General features: G+C 42.8%; 1 protein-coding gene across 1 annotated transcript in view; it reads left to right on the top strand.

Annotated features, from left to right (window-relative positions):
• Nucleotides 1–881: 881 nt before the first annotated feature.
• Nucleotides 882–25,880, top strand: part of LOC309568073 (indolethylamine N-methyltransferase-like) — a gene marked incomplete at its 5' end in the record, with an annotated part of 61,545 nt that continues 36,546 nt past the window's right edge. Inside the window, 2 exons of the mRNA XM_082273643.1 lie at nucleotides 882–1,032; nucleotides 4,599–4,806. Of these exons, the coding sequence (XP_082129769.1) occupies nucleotides 882–1,032; nucleotides 4,599–4,806 (359 nt within the window). The remainder of the gene's footprint in view (nucleotides 1,033–4,598; nucleotides 4,807–25,880) is intronic.

Consider the following 25,880-nt stretch of genomic DNA (forward strand, 5'->3'; position numbering starts at 1 on the left):
TGATAAAAAAATAAAAAATAAATTAAGGGACAGTGCAAAAATCAAAAATAAAAAGTATAATAGGAAAAAAAAAATGTAGGTGCCCCATCCCTCCGTGCTCGTGCGCAGAAGGAAACACATATGTTAGTTGCGCCAGCATATGTAAGCGCTGTTCACACCACACATGTGAGGTATCGCCTCGATTGTTAGAGTGAGAGTAATTATTTTAGCACAGAGCTTCCTTTGTAACTCTTAACAGGTAACCTGTAAAAATTTTGAAAGCATTGCCTATAGAGATTTTCAAGTGCCACAGTTTGTCAGCATTCCACGAGCGTGTGAAATTTTACAGCGTGACATGTTATGTATCTATTTACTCGGCATAACATCATCTTTCACATTATATAAAAAAAAATTGGGATAAATTTACTGTTTTTATTTGTTTTTCTGAACTCATTAAAGATTATTTAAAAAAAAAATTGCATTTGAAAGACCGCAAATACAGTTTGACATAAAATTTTGAAATGACCGCCATTTTATCCTCTGGTGTCTCTGCTAAAAAAAACAATTTTATATATATATATATATATATATATATATATATATATATATATATATATATATATATATGTATATCAAATGTTTGGGGGTTCTGAGTAATTTTCTAGCATTAAACAACATGTGTCAGAAAAAAGGCCCGGTCCTAAAGTGGTTAAACATTTGCAAACTCGGGTGGCAATCAAAGCTCAGTCAGCTCTGTTCCCATGGCTGCTTTGTAAATATATTTACAATTATATTGAATTAAAATGTACCAACCTTCTTTCAACTGAATATAAATAGAACTCCAACATTAAAGTTTAGTTGAAAGCAGAAATCAATAAGGTGAAGTTCAGCATTGCAGGACAATGGATTCCACAACACATGAACTCTATCATGTACATGGAATGGATACCAGAAATTATCTGGATTCATATTTCTCTAATAAGGAGGACATGGTCTTTGCAGACGATTCATTAAAATTTCCAATGACGAATATTTACAATCAGCTCAGCAGCGGTATGTACAGAATATTTTGATATATTTAACAAAAAAGACTTCACAGCTTCCTATTGCTGGTAGCAGGAGAATACTTTATTTCTGGCTCAAAAATCAAGCTTTTTCTATAGAAAAAGTTATTCACGTCACTTTGAACTCTTCCACATTTTGTTGTGTTACAAATTGCAATTTAAATAGATTTTATTGAGATTTTATATATATGATGTATATTAAAATTAATGTATGAATAATTATATAAAATGTAATTCAATTTGTAATTAATTAACAACAATTAACACAAAAAATTGGGCTTCCTCTGGAGCAAACAATCGCCCTCTGATGTTGTATAATTGGTTGAATGAAGTCTACTTTTGGGTAATTAATGTTCCTGGTGTAAGCAAGTCCAGGATAAGGTTTTAGACAAGTACCAATCAAGGTTGGGTTCTAGAAATGATTTTTAAAAACTTCTCCAGTGGGCTTTTCAAAATTTTTAATTGTGAAAAGCTGTCTTGGGAGGCAAACAACAACTTCAAGATTAATCCTCTGTGCCATTTATTCCATCCAATGGCACAATGAAGGAATGGAGAGCTCCAACGTGAGGTGGAGAGGTCAACAGTGGCAGGCTGATCTAAAAAAAAAAATTTTAAAAGAGGATCATAAACTTATGGAAGAGCCCTGGGACCATCATAAAAAAATTTTCAAAGATTTCTGAGTTTAAAAATATATATATATATTTTTTTTTTTTTTACAGAATTCTGAGTTTGAAAGTCAGAATTCTGAGATTACAAGTTTGGACCATGCTAAAATTTATTAAACACAATTCTGAGATTAAAAGTCAGAAAGTCAGAATTCTGAGATTAAAAGTCAGAATTCTGAGTTTAAAAAGTCAGAATTTTAAGTTTAAAGTCAGAATTCTGACTTTTAATCTCAGAATTCTGACTTTCAAACTCAGAATTCTGTAAAAAAAAAATATATATATATACTGTATATATATATATATATATATATATATATATATATATATATATATATATATATATATATATATATATATATCTTGAAACTCAGAAATCTTTGAAATTTTTTGATCATGGCCCAGGGCTCTTCCATATAAACTGGTACCACATCATGATGAGACAATAACAAATAATAATGTATTTCCTATGACAGTTTTTTTTTTTTTACAAATATAAATTTATTGAAACACGGAAAGCGATACAGTAGAAGAGAACAGTAGTTAGGGGGGGAGAAGAGGAGGACAGTAGAAAGTAGAAGGTAGAAGGGGGGGGGGGGGGGTGAGGGGAAAGAAAAGAAGATTGCCGACGATGGAATCCAAATTATATGACTGTTTTTTTTTTTTTTTTTTTTGGTGAATGTGTCACTTCTAGTCATTATATTATCACTTTTTATGTATTTGCTTGCAAAAGGTTAATTTACAAACATTATCATACTTGTTTTTTTAACTTTAAGGCCCAGTTTACACTTGTACGAGTTGTCATGCAACTTTTCACCCCAAAGTCACATGACAAATTGCACCCCATGTTTTTTCAAAGAGTACCGTTCATATTTGTGTGATTTAACCACTTGCCGACCGCCGCACGACTATTTACGTCGGCGGTCAGCCCCTCACAGGCAAAGCGACGTAGGTCTACGTCGCTAGCCTGTGAGGGTCTAGGGAGCTCCCACGAGCCGACGGAGGCGCGCTCCCGCTCCCGCGTGGTCACGGACCCCCCCGCGCTCTGCGATCATCGGGGGAGAGGGAGAAAGTCAGGCGGCTTGTGTAAACAAGCTGCCTGTCATTCTCCCCTGTGTATGAAGGATGATCATACGGTTCTACTATGTAGAACCGTTGATCACTGTTCATACATCTGAAGCCACAGCCAATCACAGTTAGAATCACGCCCCTAGGGACACACATAGCCCCTCCCTTTCAAAAAAAGTTAACCCCTTCACTGCCAGTGTATTTTTACAGTAACAGTGCATATGTATAGCACTGATTACTGTAGAAATGTCACTGGTAACCCCAAAAGTGTCAAAAATGTCAGTCAAGGGTCCGATCTGTCCGCCGCAATGTCGCAGTACCGCAAATAAAATCGCAGATCGCCGCCATTACGCGTTAAAAAAAAAAAACAACAAAAATGACAAAAATCTTTCCCTTTGTTAGTAAACGCGATAACTTTTGCGCAAACCAATCAAAATACGCTTTTTGCAATTTTTTTATACCAAACATAGGTAGCTTAAAACATTTTGGCTGAAAATGTTAAAAAATTTTGATTTTTCAATTTTTTTGGGGGGGAATTTCATATAAAAAAATTTGAAAAATATTGCTATTTTTGCAAAATTTACGCTCTTTTTTTGTTTATTATAGCGCATGATCAAAAAATCGAACAGGTGATCAAATACCACCAAAAGAAAGCTCTGTTTGTGGGAAAAAAAGGACGCCAAATTCGTTTAGATACAGCGTCGCATGACTGCGCAATTGTCCGTTAAAGTCATGCAGTGCCGAATCGCAAAATACCCCCTGGTCAGGAAGGGGGTAAAATCTTCCGGGGCTTAAGTGGTTAAGCCTCGTGCATACAGGGAGTTTTTTCCGGCTGCTTTTAGGAAATAGAAGAGGGCAGAAAAACACTACTAAATGCTAACGTAATTAAATGCGGCAAAATGTGCATTAGCACCAATGCAAAATGCTACTAAAAGCGTGTTTTTACAGCTGCTTTTTCCTGGTGTCAGTACTGGTTTTGCAGCTTGTTTTTTTTTTTAATGTCCTTAAAGTCACAGCGACATTAAAGTAGTTCCTGCACTACTTTGATCTGACTTTCATGCGACATGAGGACTTTAATGTAAACCTTAAAAGTCGCATGAAAGCTGCACCTGAATTATATATATATATATATATATATATATATATATATATATATATATATATATATATATATATATATGTGTGTGACTTTGTAGAGCACACACAGTCACATGGTCAAAGCCAAAGTCGCACTTGCCCAAAGTAGCATGCCCAAAGTGGCATCAAAGTCCCATTAAGTCACACTGTAAAGTCACAATGGAAATTGCACAATTTTGAAATCACACAAGTGTGAATGGAGCATAACAAAAGATCATAACAAATGTAGAGCAAAGTGACTGTGTCCCCTGACCTCTTTATACTCCCCTTACCTGCACTACATCTCAGCACCTTGCTCATCTGGCAAGATAATGTGACATATAACGGAAGATAATGTGACATATAATGGAAGATAATGTGACATATAACGGAAGATAATGTGACATATAACGGAAGATAATGTGACATATAACGGAAGATAATGTGACATATAACGGAAGATAATGTGACATATAATGAAAGATAATGTGACACATATGGAAGATAATGTGACACATATGGAAAATAATGTGACATATAATGGTGGCTGGGCTTAGCAGGGCATGACCATATCAAATATTGGTGGGGAACAAGTTTTTAAAGCGATATTCACCTAGCAGTGTCATTAAATGCCAATTGTTGTGAAATCTCTTTATTGGCAGTAAAATGTTTCGGGAAAATAACATCTGAATCTGTATTATCCCTGCAGGTCATGTTAAGGGTACATTTATGATTGACATCAGCGTTGGTTCCATCATTCACCATCTTTATGCCTGCTCCGGTTTCTTCAAAAAAATAGTTATATTAAAATTCCAAGAGAAATGTATCATGGAACTGACAAGATGGCTACATGACCGTACCGGAGCATATGATTGGTCGCATACATCATCAGCCGCAGCTGAGTTAGAAGGAACGAGGTGACTTGTCCCCTAATCATTCCTCACTTTCTGATTTTTGCATTTTAGGTTGCAGAAGATTGTTTCTTTAAAATACACTTTTATTGGTTTTGAGTATATTTCATTTATTCAGTTGTTTAACCACTTCTGGACTGGAAGAATTTCCCACTTAATAAGCAGGCCATTATTTGCGATTTGGCACTGCGTTACTTTAACTGATAATTGCGCGGTCGTCCGACGCTTTACCCAAATAAAATTGATGTCCTTTTTACCCACAAATAGAGCTTTCTTTTGGTGGTATTTGATCACCTCTGCAATTTTAATTTTTTTGCACTATAAACAAAAAAGAGCGACAATTCTGAAAAAGAAAAAAAACAATATTTTTTACTTTTTGCTATATAACATTCCCAATGAAATAAAAATAAAATGTTTTCATAATTTTAGGCCAATTTGTATTCTGCTACAAATTTTTGGTAAAAAAAAATCGCAATAAGCGTATTTTAAATGGTTTGCGCAAAAGATATATCGCGTCTACAAACTAGGGGAAAGATTTATGTTATTTTTTTTTTTTTTTTTTACTAGTAATGACGGTGATCAGTGATTTTTAGCGAGACTGCGACATTGCGGCAGACAGACCAGACACCTAACTGACATTTTTGACATTGACATTACTACAGTAATCACTGCTAAATATATGCACTGTTACTGTACTAATGACACTGGCAGGGAAGGAGTTAACACCAGGTGTGATCATAGGGTTAAATGTGCTTTCTAACTGTGTGGGGGATGAGCTTGCTGCATGAACACAGAGACCTGTGTTCCTAAATAGGAGGAACACAGGATCCCTGTGTTCATAACTGACAGAACAGCGGTCTGCCAGGTTTACAATGGCAGACCGTCATTCTGTGTCCACGGGGAGCGATCGCGGGTTCCGGACCCACTGATTGGCTCCCTCTGTGGCTAATTGGCGCTCCCCTACTAGCGGTCCCACAAAACAACGTACATGTGCGTCGTTTCACGGGACAGAGCCGACCTGCCGGCGGCTGGTCGGCAAGTGGTTAAATACAATCTTTTTCATGTTTTTAGTCAGCTTTGAAATATTGTATTTGAAAATTTCAAATCTGTTTCCATCCAGCCGATGGAGCTCTCAGCTCTTTATAATTGTTTTTATTCGGGCTCTCCTTATCTACTGTGCTGAAAAAGCCAATTCCCATTGTTTAACCACTTCTGGACTGGAAGGTTTTACCCCCTTAATGACCACGCCATTTTTTTGCGATTCTGCACTGCGTTATTTTAGGCTCGGTTTCCACTAGTGCGACTTGCGGTGCGACTTGACACATGTCAAGTCGCACAGCAAGTCAAAACCCATTGTTTTCAATGGGGCCCGTTTCCACTGCCGCGGCTTCAGTTGCCGCGACCTCAAAAGTAAATCGTGTACTACTTTTGAGCGCGACTTCCCTCTATATATGAGGGACAAGTCTAACTGAAGCCGCGGTTTACTTTTGCTACGAAGTCGTGCTAGAAGTAGCACGACTTCGTAGCCGCACTAGTGGAAACCGAGGCTTAATGGACAATTGCGCGGTTGTGCAACGCTGTGCCTAAATAAATTGATGTCCTTTTTTTCCCCACAATTAGATCTTGCTTTTGGTGGTATTTATTCACCTGTGCAATTTTTTTTTTTGTGCTATAAACAAAAAAAAGAGCGACAATTCTGAAAAAATAAATATATATATATATATATATATATATATATATATATATATATTTTTTTTTTTTCACATTCCGCTATATAACATTCCCAATTAAAAAAAATGTAAAAATCTATTTTTTTTCATCATTTTAGGCCAATTTGTATTTGATTTTGATATTGCAGCGGACAGATCGGACCTCTAACTGACATTTTTTACTTTTTTGGGGGGGACCAGTGACATTACTACAGTAACCAGTGCTAAAAATATGCACTAATAGGAAAAGAGGAGAGGAAGATGAGAGAGCCTCACATAGTAGTGGGGTCTCTTCACCTCTCAAATATGTGGGACTTTGTGGGCATCTAGCATGCGCTGGTCTAGATGGAAATAAATATAGCCATCACTTCATAAAAAGTAACATTTATTTAGCACAAAAAGGTAAAAACATACAAAAGTGAACATACATTTGATAAAACATAGTGAATCATGCATATGAATGGTAGGACATACTCCTATATTACTGGAACCCTATTGCCTCATGCTAGAGAGCGATACATATACATGTATTGTGAATCATAATAAGACATTATACAGTAATAAAATATGGGGTTCACTTGTAATAGATGTGGAATCGCGACGCGTTTCACTTTGTCGCTTCCTCAGGCGATTCCTGAAAAGCTAGGAGATATAATATATTACATATGCAATCTGCCATTTAAAGATGTTGCTCTTACTATACATTTTATTTATTGAAACATAACTTAATGTACACCTTTAAATTTACACATTTGAATTTCATTAGTAGTGATGGTATTCCTTTTGAGTTCTTAGGTTTTATCTTTAAAAATATCTCATAAGAACAAACGTCAACATCAAGATCAGTTGTTCATTACATTAAACTTGTGGCCCAACGAAAAAAAAAAAAAAGGGGGAAGGGGAGGGGGGGAGATAAAAGGGAAGAAGAGGTAGGGGCTACTCAGGGTGCCTCCACCTCTTTCCTAGGCCAAATATAGATGGGGGGAAAGGGGAAATCCAGCCATAGCACGCCGAACCAGAAATGCGAGTTAAAGAACCAGAATATCTACAATAATGCTCATATAATATCTAAAAAAAACAAAAACTAGAATATGATGAATATCATCATTATCGTCCCTCCCTTCACACATTTATATTTATCCATCTACTGAGTTATTTACATATACATTCCTTTGTTTCATATGATAAAAATAAAAATATCTCATTGTATGAGATATACAACATATGATTTTCATACACAGGGTTACGTCCTTAAACAACACGGACAAGCCCACATCTTCGCTTCGGCCAATTTTTTGGTTCGATTCTTTTTGTCACATACCGTAATATATGCGATATATTGTATATGCCTTGGATGTAAAGAACAATGGCCGAGCAGAATGCAGTTAAACTCGCATTTCTGGTTCGGCGTGCTATGGCTGGATTTCCCCTTTCCCCCCATCTATATTTGGCCTAGGCAAGAGGTGGAGGCACCCTGAGTAGCCCCTACCTCTTCTTCCCTTTTATCTCCCCCCCCTCCCCTTCCCCTTTTTTTTTTTTTTTTTGCCCACAAAGTCCCACATATTTGAGAGGTGAAGAGACCCCACTACTATGTGAGGCTCTCTCATCTTCCTCTCCTCTTTTCCTATTTGTGTATCATAGGGATGTGGCAATAGCATGTTTAGAGTGTGTCTCATTCACTGTCTACCTAAAAATATGCACTGTTACTGTAATAATGACACTGGCAGGGAAGGGGTTAACCAAGGGGTGATCAAAGGGTTAAATGTATGCGTAGGAGGTGTTTTCTAACTCTGAGGGGGGTGGGCTTAAGGAATCAACACAGATACCTGTGATCCTAAATAGGAGGATCATAGGCGATCTGTACTGATTCCTGAGAGAACAACGCTCTGCTGTGTTTATAACAGCAGACCACTGTTCTCTGTTTACAACCCCTTTATTCAACCACATTACCTATATATGTAGAAAAAATAAGGTGAATATATATGCAGATAAAAAGAGAAAGATAATGATAATTTTCTATAACGAGATGTATTATATATATATATTAAAACTGAATTCTATGCAGATTAAAAGACTCAGATTAAGGCCTGGTTCACACCTATGTAGGTTGCAGTTTGCATATCCCAGGTGCATTTAGCATTTTTCAGTACACATTTTTGATTCATTGAAGTCTATGGAACCAAAAACCCCCAAAAAAATCCCTGGCCCTTTCCTTAAAATGCACAAATGTGAACGTGACCCATAGAAATCCATGTTAAATGGACTATAGTGTGTTTCTGCAAAACTGAAAATGCACTAAAAAATGCATGGGTGTGAACCAGGCCATATGTAATCATTTTAAATGCAAGCAGTGTAAGTACCCGGAATCTGACCTGTTATCCGCCTCTTGCAGTCTCTGTACTACAGAACTGGAGTGTGAGAGGAAAAACAGTACATGTATCAGTTCATGTGCTGACAGAAGGAGAGAGCAGAGTGACAGAGAGACGAGACCATCATTGTGCTGCTTCTCATATCACTGTCCATTCACAGATGGGGGAGGGTGCAGGACAACCTGGGCTTAGGGGAAATGAGTTGAATGATTCTGGCCATTAGGGATGATCGAACTTTTGAAAAGTTGGTTCGGCCAGAACATCCGAACTACCCGAAAGTTCGGCCCGGATTTCAGAACCCCATTGAAATCAATGGACCGAACTTCGGTAATCAAAAAACACAATTTTAAAGCCCTAAAACCCAATAAATGCCCCTAAAAAGTGCCTAGGGTTCTGGGTCATGCCCCAGGAACTATTAATCACACAAAAAAAGTTCTTAAAAATTGTCATTTTTCATAAAAAAGCCAATTATTCAAAAAATAAAAAAAATAAAAAAAAAAGAGATTTTTTGATTTTGACTTTGGATTTAAAAAGTGTACCTGTGAAGTTTCAGCTCTGTAGCATGTCCAGAACCAGAAACAAAGATAATTTTTCAGTAGAGCAGGGATGGTGGGACCCTACTTTTACACCTATATGATCTTTTTTTGGGGGGTTCTGGACATGCTACAGAGCTGAAACTTCACAGGTACACCTTTTAGACCCCCCCAGACACAAAATCACACAAAACAAAGTTATTAAAAATTTTCATTTTTGATAAAGAGCCAATTATTTAAAAAAATTAAAAAAAAATTAAAAAAAAAAGAAAATTCTTTGTATTTAGTATCCGGGGGGTCTAAAAAGCGTACCTGTGAAGTTTCAGCTCTGTAGCATGTCCAGAACCAGAAAAAAAAGATCATTTTTCAGTAGAGCAGGGATGGTGGGACCCCCCTTTTACACTTATATGATTTTTTTGGGGGGTTCTGGACATGCTACAGAGCTGAAACTTCACAGGTACACCTTTTAGACCCCCCAGACACAAAATCACATAAAAAAGTTCTTAAAAATCGTCATTTTTGATAGATTTTTGATAGAGAGCCAATTATTGAAAAAATTAAAAAAAAATAAAATAAAAAAAATTCTTTGGATTTAGTATCTGGGGGGTCTAAAAAGTGTACCTGTGAAGTTTCAGCTCTGTAGCATGTCCAGAACCATAAAAAAAAGATAGTTTGTATTAGTGCAATTATAGATCTGGAATATGGCTTCTCGCTTTTCACACCTTGCCAGCTTAATAGCAGGCGTTTTTTTGGGCATTTTTTTGTGTTCTGTGGAGTCAGGAAAAACATCTGAACTTGTGTATAGTGGTACTGTACACAAGTTCAGATGTTTTGCCTGCCTCCAAAAACCCCAAAAAAATGCCTGCAACAACACACCTGGGTGTTTTTTTTTTGGCGCTAGCGTTTTTTTGGGTATTTTTTTTGGTTCTTTGGAGGCAGGCAAAACATCTGAACTTGTGTATACGGGTTGTGACAGGAAGTCAGGTAAATCTGGGAATGTAGTCACAGGAAGGAGATACCTTGTCTGACACGATCTGCTGCACATAGCACCTAAGTGTGAGTCACTATTACTTCTTGAAACTCCAATTTATTTTCCACACTAAGAGGTTTCTCTTTCTCCCCTTTCACCCAGATTGGATCTATCGGTCCGTAAGGACCTTTTCTGGGGACAGGTTTGAGAATTATTTACCCTACATAAACATATGAGAAGTATTTTGAAGTGGGGTAAGTGCGACCTCTAGTGGTCATCTTTGGAGTTCTCTCACACAAAACCATCACTATTATCCCATTTATTTATTTATTTATTCATATATTTACACCACATTATATTCAATATTTATTGGGACATCATACCATACCTTGTCACAATTTTAGATATTTATTCACATCTGACCCATTATTTTAATCATTTTTTGGTTATATGTACAACACCCACACAAGACTACATGGGCACCGAGTTTATTGTGTGTAAATTGCACTGAGCACTTTATTTTCCTAAAAATCACACCCAATCTTTGTGTATTCGCATATACACTCTGGGTAGCGCCATTTCCAACCTTTCTCTCCCCCACACTACATTTCCACCTGATTTAGAATGTTCACTGATACTATAGGGTGTTGGCTGAAGAGAGAGCAAGCAGGAAGGTGAAAACCATTCAGCTGTTCAGAATGAGGAGATCAAGGCCTCTATAATTTGTCCAGAGAAAATCTATTGAGTGCTGCCTCCTGTCGCCTGGGAGAGGAAGGCAGACAAACTGCTGCATCCTGATGCCGTGTGGGTAGAGGACAGTCCTGTGTGCCCCCTGAAAGCTGTGAGCATGGGGAAGACCTCCTGAAGCGGTGTGCGCTCAGGAGGGTAAAAACGAGTGAAGACGTCTCAAAGGTGAGAAGATGAAGTGTTTCTGTGTGAAAGAAAACAAAGGGACATGTTCAATGGACAATGTTTGTGCTGTGTGAAAAGAAAACAAATGGACATTTGAGTGTCTGCTGTAGGATCAGCAGTGTCGGCCCAACAGTAGGTTGGGAAGACTTCTTAGGTAGGTTCCAGCTGTGAGAAGGTAGACGCCCACAGTGGCCAGGATTTATTTTGGGTTTTATTTTATTTTGATGTTTTGGCTGCATGCACTTGTTTGAAGAAATTGGAAGAATAAACCATAAACTATTGTTTTCAACCACTCCTCGGCTATCTCCCTGTGTGCCGACCCCCCCCCAAAGGGGTCACCCATACGCCTACCACCGAGCTAATCCCCTACATATGGTGGAGGTATGCAGTGGGCAGAAGATCCCTGCAAGGAAGTGCAAATGTTTGATGAACTTTGTCTGGTGCATGAGATTGCACAATCTATGTGTGCAGGAGAGAAGATCCTGAAAGAAAAAAAAAAAAACGTGTTTTAAAGAGACAGCGGTCTCAAAATTTTTGATGAACTTTGTTGTGTCTGGTGCAAGGGACTGCACAAACTGTGTGCGCAGGAAAAGAGATCCTGCAAGAGAGAGAAAAACTACATGTGTTGAAGAGACAGTGGTCTGAAAATTTTTTGCTGGACTGTGAAAAATTTGATTGTGGAGTTATTGAAGATGGGGCGGTCCAAACGCCTGAAAAATGCAAAGATAGATGAAATGAGAGACCGGATTCTATGGATGGAGGGGATGCTACCGTCTGAACGAGCCCCATCCATGCCTAAAGAGAGTCTACTAAAGAGGAAGGTTGTTGTCCCTAGCAACACTGATGAAACTTCTATGGAGACGCAGTGTGCTCAGATGAAAAGTAAACTCAAAATGGAGGAGATGTTGAAACAACTGATTATATCAAATACAGCTCAACAGCAGGCAAATGCAGCTCAACCGCAGGCAAATGCGGATTTTCAGCGGAGCTTTGCAGCTCAACAAAAGGCTCATCAAGAGAGCATGGCAGGCTGGAAACAGAGACGCCAGCAGCCAATGGAGGCCATCGGTATGGAGGAAACTGAGTATGTGTGCAGGGCTGAGTTGGATGCCTTGCAACGGAAAATGGAAGAAAAGGAACAAGCCTTGGAATTGCTTAAGATGGAGCATAGAAACTTGCAGGAAACGAATGAACTACTCAAGTCTCATGTGTCACAGTGGGAAGAAACCACTGCTCTTCTTTTGGTCGAGTTGCAAAAATGTCAAGACACTATAAAAGAGAAAGATACTATCCTCAAGGAAAAGGAGGTTGAAATTCAGACTTTGCAGGAGCAAAGTATGCATGATATGTTGGAGTTATGAAATCAGCTGGAAAAAAGTCTTCAGTAGTGTTGAGCGAACACGGACTGTATTATTCGTGTTCGTACCGAATAATTTGATTTTTTGTACCCGAACACGGACACGGACACTTTACTGTATGTTCGGGTAAAAATCCGTGTTCGGTCGTTTTATTTCTGGGTTTTGCATGCTTTGGCGCTCTTTTCATGGCGGGCTTTCAACAGCCAATCAACAATCGTTTAACTGGTGTGCCTTAAGCCATCCCAGCCATGCCTGCAAATGTCTCAGTAGCTGTGATTGGCCGTCTGAAGCATGTGACAAAGTCTTTATAAGTTCCAGGCAGCCGCAGCGTCTTCATTCTGCTGCTTAGATCAGGGACAGAGCACACATCAACGTGCTGGCTGCTGATTAGGGAAAGACAGGCAGGAAAAAAACATTTGTGTCCGGATAGAATTGAGGGACAGGTCGGAGTGTTTAGGCAGGGCGAGTTTTATAGGCATTTTAGGGATAGAGTCTGCTGAATTATAGGGTCAGTGTCTTCTACAAAGTACAATCGATATTGCTGTGTGGGGGGTGGGGTGACTCTGCACTCAATCCTGATCTACGATCTCTTCTCAATCCTGTTAGGGAGAGGCTGCTGCTGCTGAATTTTAGGGAAACTGTGTTCTACAAACTACAATCGATATTGCTGTGTGGTGTGGGATAGGAGATAGGCAGGTGTCAGTGATCCACATCCATTTTTCTGTGTGTGAGCTGCAGTGAACACAATCTTTTTGGGCTGCAGTGAACACAATCTTTTTGGGGTGCAGTGAACAACGTCCTTTTTGGGGTGCAGTGAACAACATCCTTTTTGGGGTGCAGTGAACACAATCTTTTTGGGGTGCAGTGAACACAATCTTTTTGGGGTGCAGTGAACAACATCCTTTGTGGGGTGCAGTGAACACAATCTTTGTGGGGTGCAGTGAACACAATCTTTGTGGGGTGCAGTGAACAAAATCCTTTTTGGGGTGCAGTGAACACAATCTTTTTGGGGTGCAGTGAACAAAATCCTTTGTGGGGTGCAGTGAACACAATCATTGTGGGGTACAGGGAACAGAATCTTTGTGGGGTACAGGGAACAGAATCTTTGTGGGGTGCAGTGAACACAATCTTTGGGGGGTACAGTGAACACAATCTTTTTGGGGTGCAGTGAACAAAATCCTTTTTGAGGTGCAGTGAACACAATCTTTGTGGGGTGCAGTGAACACAATCTTTGTGGGGTACAGTGAACACAATCTCATACTTCTGAAGATTTGAGGGTGCTGCCTGTTCCATACTCCTCCTCCTACTGCTCAACCATCCTTTTAGGGGTACAAACAATAGTAATTGGGGCCTAGTGTGGTGGTGTACGTGCGAGATACATACACTTTTTTTGATCATATTTCCTATTCCGCTATTCAATAAAAACCTTTGAGGATCAATTGAATTGCGGGATAGTCTGTGTCGGTACGTGTGAGATCCACCTTTCCAAGTTTTTGAGGTTCATCTCATACTTCTGAAGATTTGAGGGTGCTGTCTGTTCCATACTCCTCCTACTCCTCATCCATCCTTTTAGGGGTAGAAACAATAGTAATTGGGGCCTAGTGTGGTTTTGTACGTGCGAGATACATACACTTTTTTGGATCATATTTCCTATTCCGCTATTCAATAAAAACCTTTCTAGGGCAAGATCTTAAATTACAGAAATATGAGGAGACCGTCAAATAAGGGCCGTGGCCTGGGTCGTGGTGCTGCTGGTAGAGCTCCTGTTGCAAGGAGAGGACGTGGTCGATCTGTGCCAGCTACACGCACAAGTGAAACACCTTCCACAAGTGTGAGTAGGCGACAGAACCTGCATCAGTATTTGGTAGGGCATCATACGCCCCTAGAAGTGATGAGGCCAGAACAAGTGGAGGCGATAGTAGATTGGTTTGCTGCTGACAGTGCCTCCAGTTCCTTCACATTGTCTCCCACACAGTCTACTGCAGAAAGGTCACAGTTGGCACCTGCAGCCGATGTCCAACCGTCTTTCACCTCACCCCCTTGCAAATCAGGCAAGCAGTCTGAGCCCCAAGCCATACAGCAGTCTCTTCTTCTTTTTGATGACTCTGTCAGCAGGGTTTCCCAGGGCCATCCACCTAGCCCTGCCCCAGAAGTGGAAGAGATTGAGTGCAGCGATGCCCAACCACTTATTTCTCAAGATGAGTACATGCAAGGATCATCGCAGCACGTCTCCGATGATGACGAAACGCAGGTGCCAACTGCTGCGGCGTTTAGCATTGTGGAGACCGACAAGGAGGGCAGGGGTGAAGACTGGGTGGAAGATGATGTAGAGGACGATGAGGTCCTCGACCCCACATGGAATGAACGTCATGCAGGTGACCTGAGTAGTTTGGAGGAAGAGGCGGTGGTCGCACAGAGCCACCAGCACAGCAGAAGAGGGAGCAGGGTGCAGAAGCGGAGCGGCCGTGCCCTAGACACTACGCCCGCTACTGCCCAACGCAGCAAGGGAACGAGCGCACCAAAGTCAGCTCAAAGGAGTTCTCTAGCGTGGAAGTTCTTTAGAAAATGTGCTGATGACAGGACACGAGTGGTTTGCACCCTGTGCAATCAGAGCTTGAAGCGAGGCATAAACTTTCTCAACCTGAGCACAACCTGCATGATCAGGCATCTAAGTGCAAAGCACGAGCTGCAGTGGAGTACACACCTTCAAAACCAAGAAACGTCTCTGGCTCATCCTGCTTCCTCTTCTGCTGCAGTCTCGGCCGCTCCAGCCACATCTGTAGTGATACCGGCACCTGCCACCCCGCAAACAGACGATCTGTCAGCAACACCACCACCTGGGTCACCAACAACCATCTCCACAATGTCCCGTGGAAGCGTTCAGCTTTCCATCTCCCAAACACTTGAGAGGAAGAGGAAGTACCCCCCTACCCACCCGCGATCCCTGGCCCTGAATGCCAGCATTTCAAAATTATTGGCCTTTGAAATGCTGTCATTCCGTCTGGTGGAGACGCACAGTTTTAAAAACCTTATGTCGGTGGCTGTCCCACAGTACGTCGTGCCCAGCCGCCACTACTTTTCCAGGCAAGCCATCCCTTCCCTGCACAACCAAGTGGGGGAAAAAATCAGGTGTGCACTGCGCAACGCCATCTGTGCCAAGGTCCACCTAACTACCGATACGTGGACCAGTAAGCACGGTCAGGGGCGTTATATCTCCCTAACGTCACACTGGGTAAATGCAGTGGCGGATGGGCCTGAGGCGGATAGCAATTTGGCGCATGTCCTTCCACCACCGAGGATTGCAGGGCGCTTCAGTTTGCCTCCTGTTCCTAACTCCTCCTACTCCGCTTCCTCATCCTCTACCGCCTCCTCATCCGGACAGCGTAACACCTTCACCACCAACTTCAGCACGGCCAGGGGTAAACGACAGCAGGCAGTTTTACAACTTGCCTGTTTGGGGGACAAACCACACACCGCGCAGGAGTTGTGGAGGAGCATGGAACAGCAGACAAATGAGTGGTTGCTGCCAACGAGCCTCAAGCCCGGCCTGGTGGTGTGCGATAACGGGCGAAATCTCGTAGCAGCTCTGGGCCTAGCCGGTTTGACGCACATCCCTTGCCTGGCGCATGTGCTGAATTTGGTGGTGCAGAGGTTCCTTAAAAACTACCCCGATATGTCAAAGCTGCTGCAGAAAGTGCGGGCCGTTTGTGCGCACTTTCGGCGTTCTCACCCTGCTGCTGCTCGCCTGGCAGCGCTGCAGCGTAACTTCGGCCTTCCCGCTCACCGCCTCATATGTGACGTGCCCACAAGGTGGAACTCCACCTTGCACATGCTGGAAAGACTGTGCGAGCAGCAGCAGGCCATAGTGGAGTTTCAGCTGCAGCACGCACGCGTGAGTCGCTCTGCGGAACAGCACCACTTCACCACCAATAACTGGGCCTCCATGCGAGACCTGTGTGCCTTGTTGCGCTGTTTTGAGTACTCCACCAACATGGCCAGTGGCAATGACGCCGTTCTCAGCTTAACTATCCCACTTCTATGCCTCCTTGAAAAAACAATTCGGGCGATGATGGAAGAGGATGTGGCACAGGATGAGGAGGAGGAGGAGGATGAAGAGGTAACATTTCCAAGGCTTTCAGGGCAGTCATTCGCAAGGGGCTCCGAGGGTGGGTTCCTGCACACACAAACGCCAGGGACACAATTGTCCAGCAGGGGCACAGTTCTGGAGGATGAGGAGGAGGAGGAGCTGGAGGAGGAGATGGAACCATGTTCACAGCAGGGTGGCACCCAGGCCAGCTCATGGCCATCACTGGTGCGTGGCTGGGGGGATACAGAGGACACGGACGATACACCTCCCACAGAGGACAGCCTTTCGTTGCCTCTGGGCAGCCTGGCACACATGAGCGATTACATGCAGCAGTGTCTCCACAACGACCGCCGAGTTGCCCACATTCTAACTTGTGCTGATTACTGGGTGGCCACGCTGCTGGATCCCCGTTACAAGGACAACGTACCGTCCTTAATTCACTCACTGGAGCGCGATCGCAAGATGCGCGAGTACAAGCGCATGCTGGTAGACGCCATGCTGCTGGCATTCCCATCTGACAGCGGGGCCGCAGTGGAAGCACAAGGCAGAGGAGGAGGAGGAGGAGGTCGCCAACGCAACCAGGGCACCGCCAGCACCTCAGAAGCCAGGGTTAGCATGGCCAAAATGTGGAAAAGCTTTGTCAGCACGCCACAACAAACAGCAGCACCAGCAGCTCAGATGGAACGTCTTAGCAGGAGGCAGCATTTTACCAACATGGTGGAGCAGTATGTGTGCACACGCCTACATGTAGTGAATGAGGGGTCTGCCCCCTTCAACTTCTGGGTCTCCAAATTGGGCACATGGCCTGAGCTTGCCCTTTACGCCTTGGAGGTGCTGGCGTGCCCTGCAGCCAGTGTATTATCTGAACGGGTATTTAGCACGGCTGGGGGCGTTATAACAGACAAGCGCAGCCGCCTGTCCAGAGACAATGTGGACAAGCTCACGTTCATTAAAATGAACCAGGCATGGATCCCACGGGACTTTTCCGTACCTTATGCAGAATAGCAATGGATACCGACCTTACCCACCCATTGTTCCATTTTTGCTCTTTCTCACTCTTTTGGGGTGTACCCTCATTTAAAATTTGTGAAAAGAAGCAGTGTTGGCTACCTCGTCCTCCTCCTCAGGGCCAGATTAACGTAGGGGCTATTGGAGCTGCAGCTCCAGGCCCCTACCTTTTTATATAGGCCCCGGGTTGGCCATATTCACTGTTACCGCTCTTCTGTCACTTGTAAACACAGAAGTCTGGCTTCTATGCTCGCTTCCCCAGGCAGCACCCTCAGAACCTCCCCACACAGCGCGAAGGCCGGACAAGGAGGGACAGTTGCCGATGCATGGATGTGTTTATGGGCTTCAGAGACAGCATCCCATGTTGAATTAGGCATGCATGGCTGCACCCTTCCTCCTCTGGGTGCATGGCAAGGCACGGCCCTTAAGGCCCTTCAAAATCCTCAGCACCAAGCCCATGATGCTCTTAATCCGGCCCTGGTCCTCCTCCACCGCCGCTTCCACCTACACCGCCCATAGGTGTGCGCAGCCTATTGCATTAAGGTGTGCACCCCAAAGTTGAAATACACATGCATGTGTTTGCCAGCAGGGAGAGTAATGTATCGGGGCCATGTACCTGTAGGCAAAGAGAAATAGAGCAGAGCAGGTCCGAGGGAGATCTTTCCCATCTCCTCACTGGCAATGCTATGTGCCCTAGGTGATTAGGGTGTGCCCAGGCACACCCGGCACACCCTGTGCGCATGCCTATGTCACCGCCACATCCACCACCACCTCAACCTCCCTCCTACTCCATATGGGCCTCGTCCTTCAGAGATGAAGAAGAACATTGTTTTATTTTTCTGTTTTTTTTTTGTTGTTTTAAGTTATTTCCCTATCCACATTTGTTTGCAGAGCACTTGCCATGCTCTTAATTACGTTTTGCTGCCATTTGCAGCACTCTAGCCCTTTCCTTTGGTGTTTTAGAGCCATTTTAGTGCCTTAAAGTTCGGGTCCCCATTGACTTCAATGGGGTTCGGTGTCCGGGAAAAGTTCGGTAAAAGTCCGGGACACGGACCCGGACTTTTTTTTAAAGTTCGGCCGAACCCGTCGAACACGGACATCTAGGTGTCCGCTCAACCCTAGTCTTCTGTCTTTGGAAGCTACAAAAATAGACCTGCAGGGGGCGCAGGAACAGAATGTTGCTCTGAAAGCGACATTGTCTCTCAGCGACAAAGAGAAAAGTGAAAGAGAGGCTAAATTACTGAGTACTGTGTATGAGCTCACCACTTTGAGCAATGTGGTAGATGAATGGCGTGCGGACTGTGAAAGTTGGAAAGGGGAAGCCCAACGTGTCCAGCAGCAGTTAAAGGAGAAAGAAGCCTGTGTGGCAGAATTACATTCTTATTCCCAGATGCTAGCCAGTGAGGTGAAGGCTCTTATGCAGGGAAAAGGAGATTCTGAACACAAGAGAAAAAAAGTAGAGGCACAGCTGCAGGAATCGCAAGTCAAGGTGGCAGAAGGTGACCGAGTGTGTGCTAAGCTGTCAGAGAAGGCAAACCGACTGCAGGTTGAGCTGGACAATGTTACAAATCAGCTTTCTCAAGCAGACAGCAAATCTAGAGAAATTGCGGAAGATTTTTCTATCTTGGAATCGCAGCTGAAAGACACGCAGGAACTCTTACAGGAAGAGAGGTGTCAAAAGCTGAGTTTTAGCATAAAGCTCAAACAAATGGAAGATGAGAAAAATGGCTTCCTGGAACAATTAAAAGAGGAGGAGGAAGCAAAGAAAAACTATCAGAGCAAGTCGCAACATTGCAAGCTCAGATAGGAGGCATGGAAGAAAGCGTTGCTTCATTAGAGTGTGTTGAAGATGTGAAAAAGAAGCTTGATCAGATGCTTGATGAGGAGAAGACTGTGTCTGCAAAATATGCAGAAGAACGCGACCGCGCAGAAGCGGAGGCGCGTGATAACGAGAGCAAAGCCCTGTTCTTGGCTCGCTCTTTGGAGGAAGCTCTAGAGTGTAAGGTTGAACTAGAAAGAGTTAACCAACAGCTGTGTACAGAAATGGAAGATTTGGTCAGCTCCAAGGATGATGTTGTGAAAAGCGTTCAGGAGCTAGAAAAGTCTAAGCGAGCCTTAGAACAGCAAGTAGAAGATTTGAAGACTCAGTTGAAAGAACTTGAAGAGGAATCACAGGCGACAAAGGATCTTTCCCAAAGAGGGGATAGTGTGCCTGATGCAGTTTTTAAAAGGATCAGAGTTTTGGGGTCTATCCTGAGGGAGCCTCAGAAATGTGATGACATGTGGCTTGAATCACCCCTTTGGAATAAACCGTTCCTTCAAAAACTTCAAGCATTGGAAAATATATCATTAGAACTTCAGCAAACAAAGGAGCTGTGTAAGAAATGTGATGTTTTCTCAGTTCAGGCTGAAAACCTAGTGGAGAAAACTAAAGCAAGTGATATAAATCTGGGAGAAAAAAGCAAACACCACCTAGTGGAGAAAACTAAGGCTGTTGATGAAAACGTGAAGCAAATTAAGTTCAAGTGCCTTTCAGGGAATATTTCCAAAATGGAACTGGTGAAAGACAGGTGGCAAAAGATTGATCGTGACCTTGAGATACATTCCATGTGGAATTCAGATAGAGAAAAGGAACTAGGTGACCTTGAGCGGTCAAATAGTTCAGCAGAAAGTGCATTGAAGAAACCTGACAAAGAATGTGTTGCAGTTTCATGCTTCTTCACTGATGCAGAGAGGAGGTCTATAATGGATACCACCCAGATCGCTGGGTTCAACTGTGTTGTTGCCTTTGACCCCTATGTTGGTGGAAGGAAAGTTGATAATGTTCTGATTGGCTACTTCTGTGAAGAGTTGGGCCAGAAATATAAACTGGATATCAAATCAAATAGTAGGCCTTTACTGCGACTCGCTCAGGAGGGCGAAAAGTTTAAGAAGTTGATGAGTGCAAATGCTTCAGATCTGCCTCTGAATATAACATGTTTGGTGAATGATATTGATGTCTCTGGAAAAAGGAACAGGGGTCACTTTGAAGAAATGGGTGACAGCCTGGTGTCGCAAATGAAAAATCCTCTGCACAGCTTCTTAGAGCAAGCTAAACTCAAGACACAAAGAGTCAATGATTGTGTACAGTTGTATGGAGAAGCAACTCCAGTCACAGAGGGACGTCAAGAGTCCCTACTTGGAACAAAGCTTAGTGAAGCAGAGGTTCTCAAAGTTTTGTGGAAAACCTTTATGGATTGCAGAGAGAGGAGGCTCAAGAATGTTGAAGACATTAAGACTGGCACAATTGAGTTGCCTATGGATCACGGTCCTCCATGGCGGATGGGACAAACTTTTATGCAAGACAAACTTGAGAAGGAGCGAAATGATGCCAAAAATGCAGTTAGGGAATGTGTATATGAGATGAGAGACAAACTATGTGACATTTGTGAGAAATCTGTCAATGAAGATGACAGAAACAGTTTCATCCGGAAGCTTGTGGATACTAGGAGGCTTATCATTGAGTCAGCAGTGCTTGACACATGCGTGCCTGGAAATCTGTGTCCCAACCCTAGGGTTGAAACAAGAGGGGGGTATGTGACAGGAAGTCAGGTAAATCTGGGAATGTAGTCACAGGAAGGAGATACATTTCCACCTGATTTAGAAAGTTCACTGATACTATAGGGTGTTGGCTGAAGAGAGAGCCAGCAGGAAGTTGAAAACCATTCAGCTGTTCAGAATGAGGAGATCAAGGCCTCTATATAATATGTCCAGAGAAAATCTATTGAGTGCTGCCTCCTGTCGCCGTGTGGGCTGGGAGAGGAAGGCAGACAAACTGCTGCATCCTGATGCCGTGTGGGTAGAGGACAGTCCTGTGTGCCCCCTGAAAGCTGTGAGCATGGGGAAGACCTCCTGAAGCGGTGTGCGCTCAGGAGGGTAAAAACGAGTGAAGACGTCTCAAAGGTGAGAAGATGAAGTGTTTCTGTGTGAAAGAAAACAAAGGGACATGTTCAATGGACAATGTTTGTGCTGTGTGAAAAGAAAACAAATGGACATTTGAGTGTCTGCTGTAGGATCAGCAGTGTCGGCCCAACAGTAGGTTGGGAAGACTTCTTAGGTAGGTTCCAGCTGTGAGAAGGTAGACGCCCACAGTGGCCAGGATTTATTTTGGGTTTTATTTTATTTTGATGTTTTGGCTGCATGCACTTGTTTGAAGAAATTGGAAGAATAAACCATAAACTATTGTTTTCAACCACTCCTCGGCTATCTCCCTGTGTGCCGACCCCCCCCAAAGGGGTCACCCATACACCTACCACCGAGCTAATCCCCTATAGGGTATATATACACACATACTTATATGTATATACACACATAGACATGTATAGGTGTGATAGGAGCAGAAATATATGCTTGCGCTAATGAAATCATTTACACTAATATGGTTATGCTCCTATAACACCTATATCTGTCTAAGTATAAAATACATATAAGTATGTGTGTGTGTACACAAGTAGTGTTGAGCGAACACGGACTGTATTATTCGTGTTCGTACCGAATAATTGGATTTTTTGTACCCGAACACGGACACGGACACTTTACTGTATGTTCGGGTAAAAATCCGTGTTCGGTCGTTTTATTTCCGGGTTTTGCATGCTTTGGCGCTCTTTTCATGGCGGGCTTTCAACAGCCAATCAACAATCGTTTAACTGGTGTGCCTTAAGCCATCCCAGCCATGCCTGCAAATGTCTCAGTAGCTGTGATTGGCCGTCTGAAGCATGTGACCAAGTCTTTATAAGTTCGAGGCAGCCGCAGCGGCGTCATTATGCTGCTTAGATTCAGGGACAGAGCACACATCAACGTGCTGGCTGCTGATTAGGGAAAGATAGGCAGGAAAAAACCATTTGTGTCCGGATAGAATTGAGGGACAGGTCGGAGTGTTTAGGCAGGGCGAGTTGTAGGCATTTTAGGGATAGAGTCTGCTGAATTATAGGGTCAGTGTCTTCTACAAACTACAATCGATATTGCTGTGTGGGGGGTGGGGTCTGCACTCAATCCTGATCTACGATCTCTTCTCAATCCTGTTAGGGACAGAGTCTGCTGAATTTTAGGGAAACTGTGTTCTACAAACTACAATCGATATTGCTGTGTGGTGTGGGATTGGAGATAGGCAGGTGTCAGTGATCCACATCCATTTTTCTGTGTGTGAGCTGCAGTGAACACAATCTTTTTGGGCTGCAGTGAACACAATCTTTTTGGGCTGCAGTGAACACAATCTTTTTGGGGTGCAGTGAACAAAATCTTTTTGGGGTGCAGTGAACACAATCCTTTTTGGTGTGCAGTGAACACAATCTTTGTGGGGTGCAGTGAACAAAATCCTTTGTGGGGTGCAGTGAACACAATCTTTTTGGGGTGCAGTGAACAAAATCCTTTTTGGGGTGCAGTGAACAACATCCTTTTTGGGGTGCAGTGAACACAATCTTTTTGGGGTGCAGTGAACAAAATCCTTTGTGGGGTGCAGTGAACACAATCTTTTTGGGGTGCAGTGAACACAATCTTTTTGGGGTGGAGTGAACAACATCCTTTTTGGGGTGCAGTGAACAAAATCCTTTTTGGGGTGCAGTGAACAAAATCATTTTTGGGGTGCAGTGAACACAATCTTTTTGGGGTGCAGTGAACACAATCTTTGTGGGGTGCAGTGAACACAATCTTTTTGGGGTGGAGTGAACAACATCCTTTTTGGGGTGCAGTGAACAACATCCTTTTTGGGGTGCAGTGAACACAATCTTTTTGGGGTGCAGTGAACACAATCTTTGTGGGGTACAGTGAACAGAATCTTTGTGGGGTGCAGTGAACACAATCTTTGGGGGGTACAGTGAACACAATCTTTGTGAGGTGCAGTGAACACAATCTTTGTGGGGTGCAGTGAACACAATCATTATGGGGTGCAGTGAACTCAATCTTTGTGGGGTACAGTGAACACAATCTCATACTTCTGAAGGTTTGAGGGTGCTGCCTGTTCCATACTCCCCCTACTCCTCATCTAGCCTTTTAGGGGTACAAACAATAGTAATTGGGGCCTAGTGTGGTTGTGTACGTGTGATATACATACACTTTTTTGGGATCATATTTTCTATTCCGCTATTTAATCAAAAACCTTTGGGGATCAGTTAAATTGGGGGATAGTCTGTGTTGGTACGTGTGAGAGAGATCCACCTTTCCAAGTTGTTGGGGTTCATCTCATACTTCTGAAGGTTTGAGGGTGCTGCCTGTTCCATACTCCCCCTACTCCTAGCCTTTTAGGGGTACAAACAATAGTAATTGGGGCCTAGTGTGGTTGTGTACGTGTGATATACATACACTTTTTTGGGATCATATTTTCTATTCCGGTATTTAATCAAAAACCTTTGGGGATCAGTTAAATTGGGGGATAGTCTGTGTTGGTACGTGTGAGAGAGATCCACCTTTCCAAGTTGTTGGGGTTCATCTCATACTTCTGAAGGTTTGAGGGTGCTGCCTGTTCCATACTCCCCCTACTCCTAGCCTTTTAGGGGTACAAACAATAGTAATTGGGGCCTAGTGTGGTTGTGTACGTGTGATATACATACACTTTTTTTGGATCATATTTTCTATTCCGCTATTTAATCAAAAACCTTTGGGGATCAGTTAAATTGGGGGATAGTCTGTGTTGGTACGTGTGAGAGAGATCCACCTTTCCAAGTTGTTGGGGTTCATCTCATACTTCTGAAGGTTTGAGGGTGCTGCCTGTTCCATACTCCCCCTACTCCTAGCCTTTTAGGGGTACAAACAATAGTAATTGGGGCCTAGTGTGGTTGTGTACGTGTGATATACATACACTTTTTTGGGATCATATTTTCTATTCCGCTATTTAATCAAAAACCTTTGGGGATCAGTTAAATTGGGGGATAGTCTGTGTTGGTACGTGTGAGAGAGATCCACCTTTCCAAGTTGTTGGGGTTCATCTCATACTTCTGAAGGTTTGAGGGTGCTGCCTGTTCCATACTCCCCCTACTCCTAGCCTTTTAGGGGTACAAACAATAGTAATTGGGGCCTAGTGTGGTTGTGTACGTGTGATATACATACACTTTTTTTGGATCATATTTTCTATTCCGCTATTTAATCAAAAACCTTTGGGGATCAGTTAAATTGGGGGATAGTCTGTGTTGGTACGTGTGAGAGAGATCCACCTTTCCAAGTTGTTGGGGTTCATCTCATACTTCTGAAGGTTTGAGGGTGCTGCCTGTTCCATACTCCCCCTACTCCTAGCCTTTTAGGGGTACAAACAATAGTAATTGGGGCCTAGTGTGGTTGTGTACGTGTGATATACATACACTTTTTTGGGATCATATTTTCTATTCCGCTATTTAATCAAAAACCTTTGGGGATCAGTTAAATTGGGGGATAGTCTGTGTTGGTACGTGTGAGAGAGATCCACCTTTCCAAGTTGTTGGGGTTCATCTCATACTTCTGAAGGTTTGAGGGTGCTGCCTGTTCCATACTCCCCCTACTCCTCATCTAGCCTTTTAGGGGTACAAACAATAGTAATTGGGGCCTAGTGTGGTTGTGTACGTGTGATATACATACACTTTTTTTGGATCATATTTTCTATTCCGCTATTTAATCAAAAACCTTTGGGGATCAGTTAAATTGGGGGATAGTCTGTGTTGGTACGTGTGAGAGAGATCCACCTTTCCAAGTTGTTGGGGTTCATCTCATACTTCTGAAGGTTTGAGGGTGCTGCCTGTTCCATACTCCCCCTACTCCTCATCTAGCCTTTTAGGGGTACAAACAATAGTAATTGGGGCCCAGTGTGGTTGTGTACGTGTGATATACATACACTTTTTTGGGATCATATTTTCTATTCCGCTATTTAATCAAAAACCTTTGGGGATCAGTTAAATTGGGGGATAGTCTGTGTCGGTACGTGTGAGAGAGATCCACCTTTCCAAGTTGTTGGGGTTCATCTCATACTTCTGAAGGTTTGAGGGTGCTGCCTGTTCCATACTCCCCCTACTCCTCATCTAGCCTTTTAGGGGTACAAACAATAGTAATTGGGGCCCAGTGTGGTTGTGTACGTGTGATATACATACACTTTTTTGGGATCATATTTTCTATTCCGCTATTTAATCAAAAACCT

The sequence above is a fragment of the Pelophylax lessonae genome (genome assembly GCF_965119305.1).
Source record: "Pelophylax lessonae genome assembly, chromosome: 12".
Taxonomy (NCBI): domain Eukaryota; kingdom Metazoa; phylum Chordata; class Amphibia; order Anura; family Ranidae; genus Pelophylax; species Pelophylax lessonae.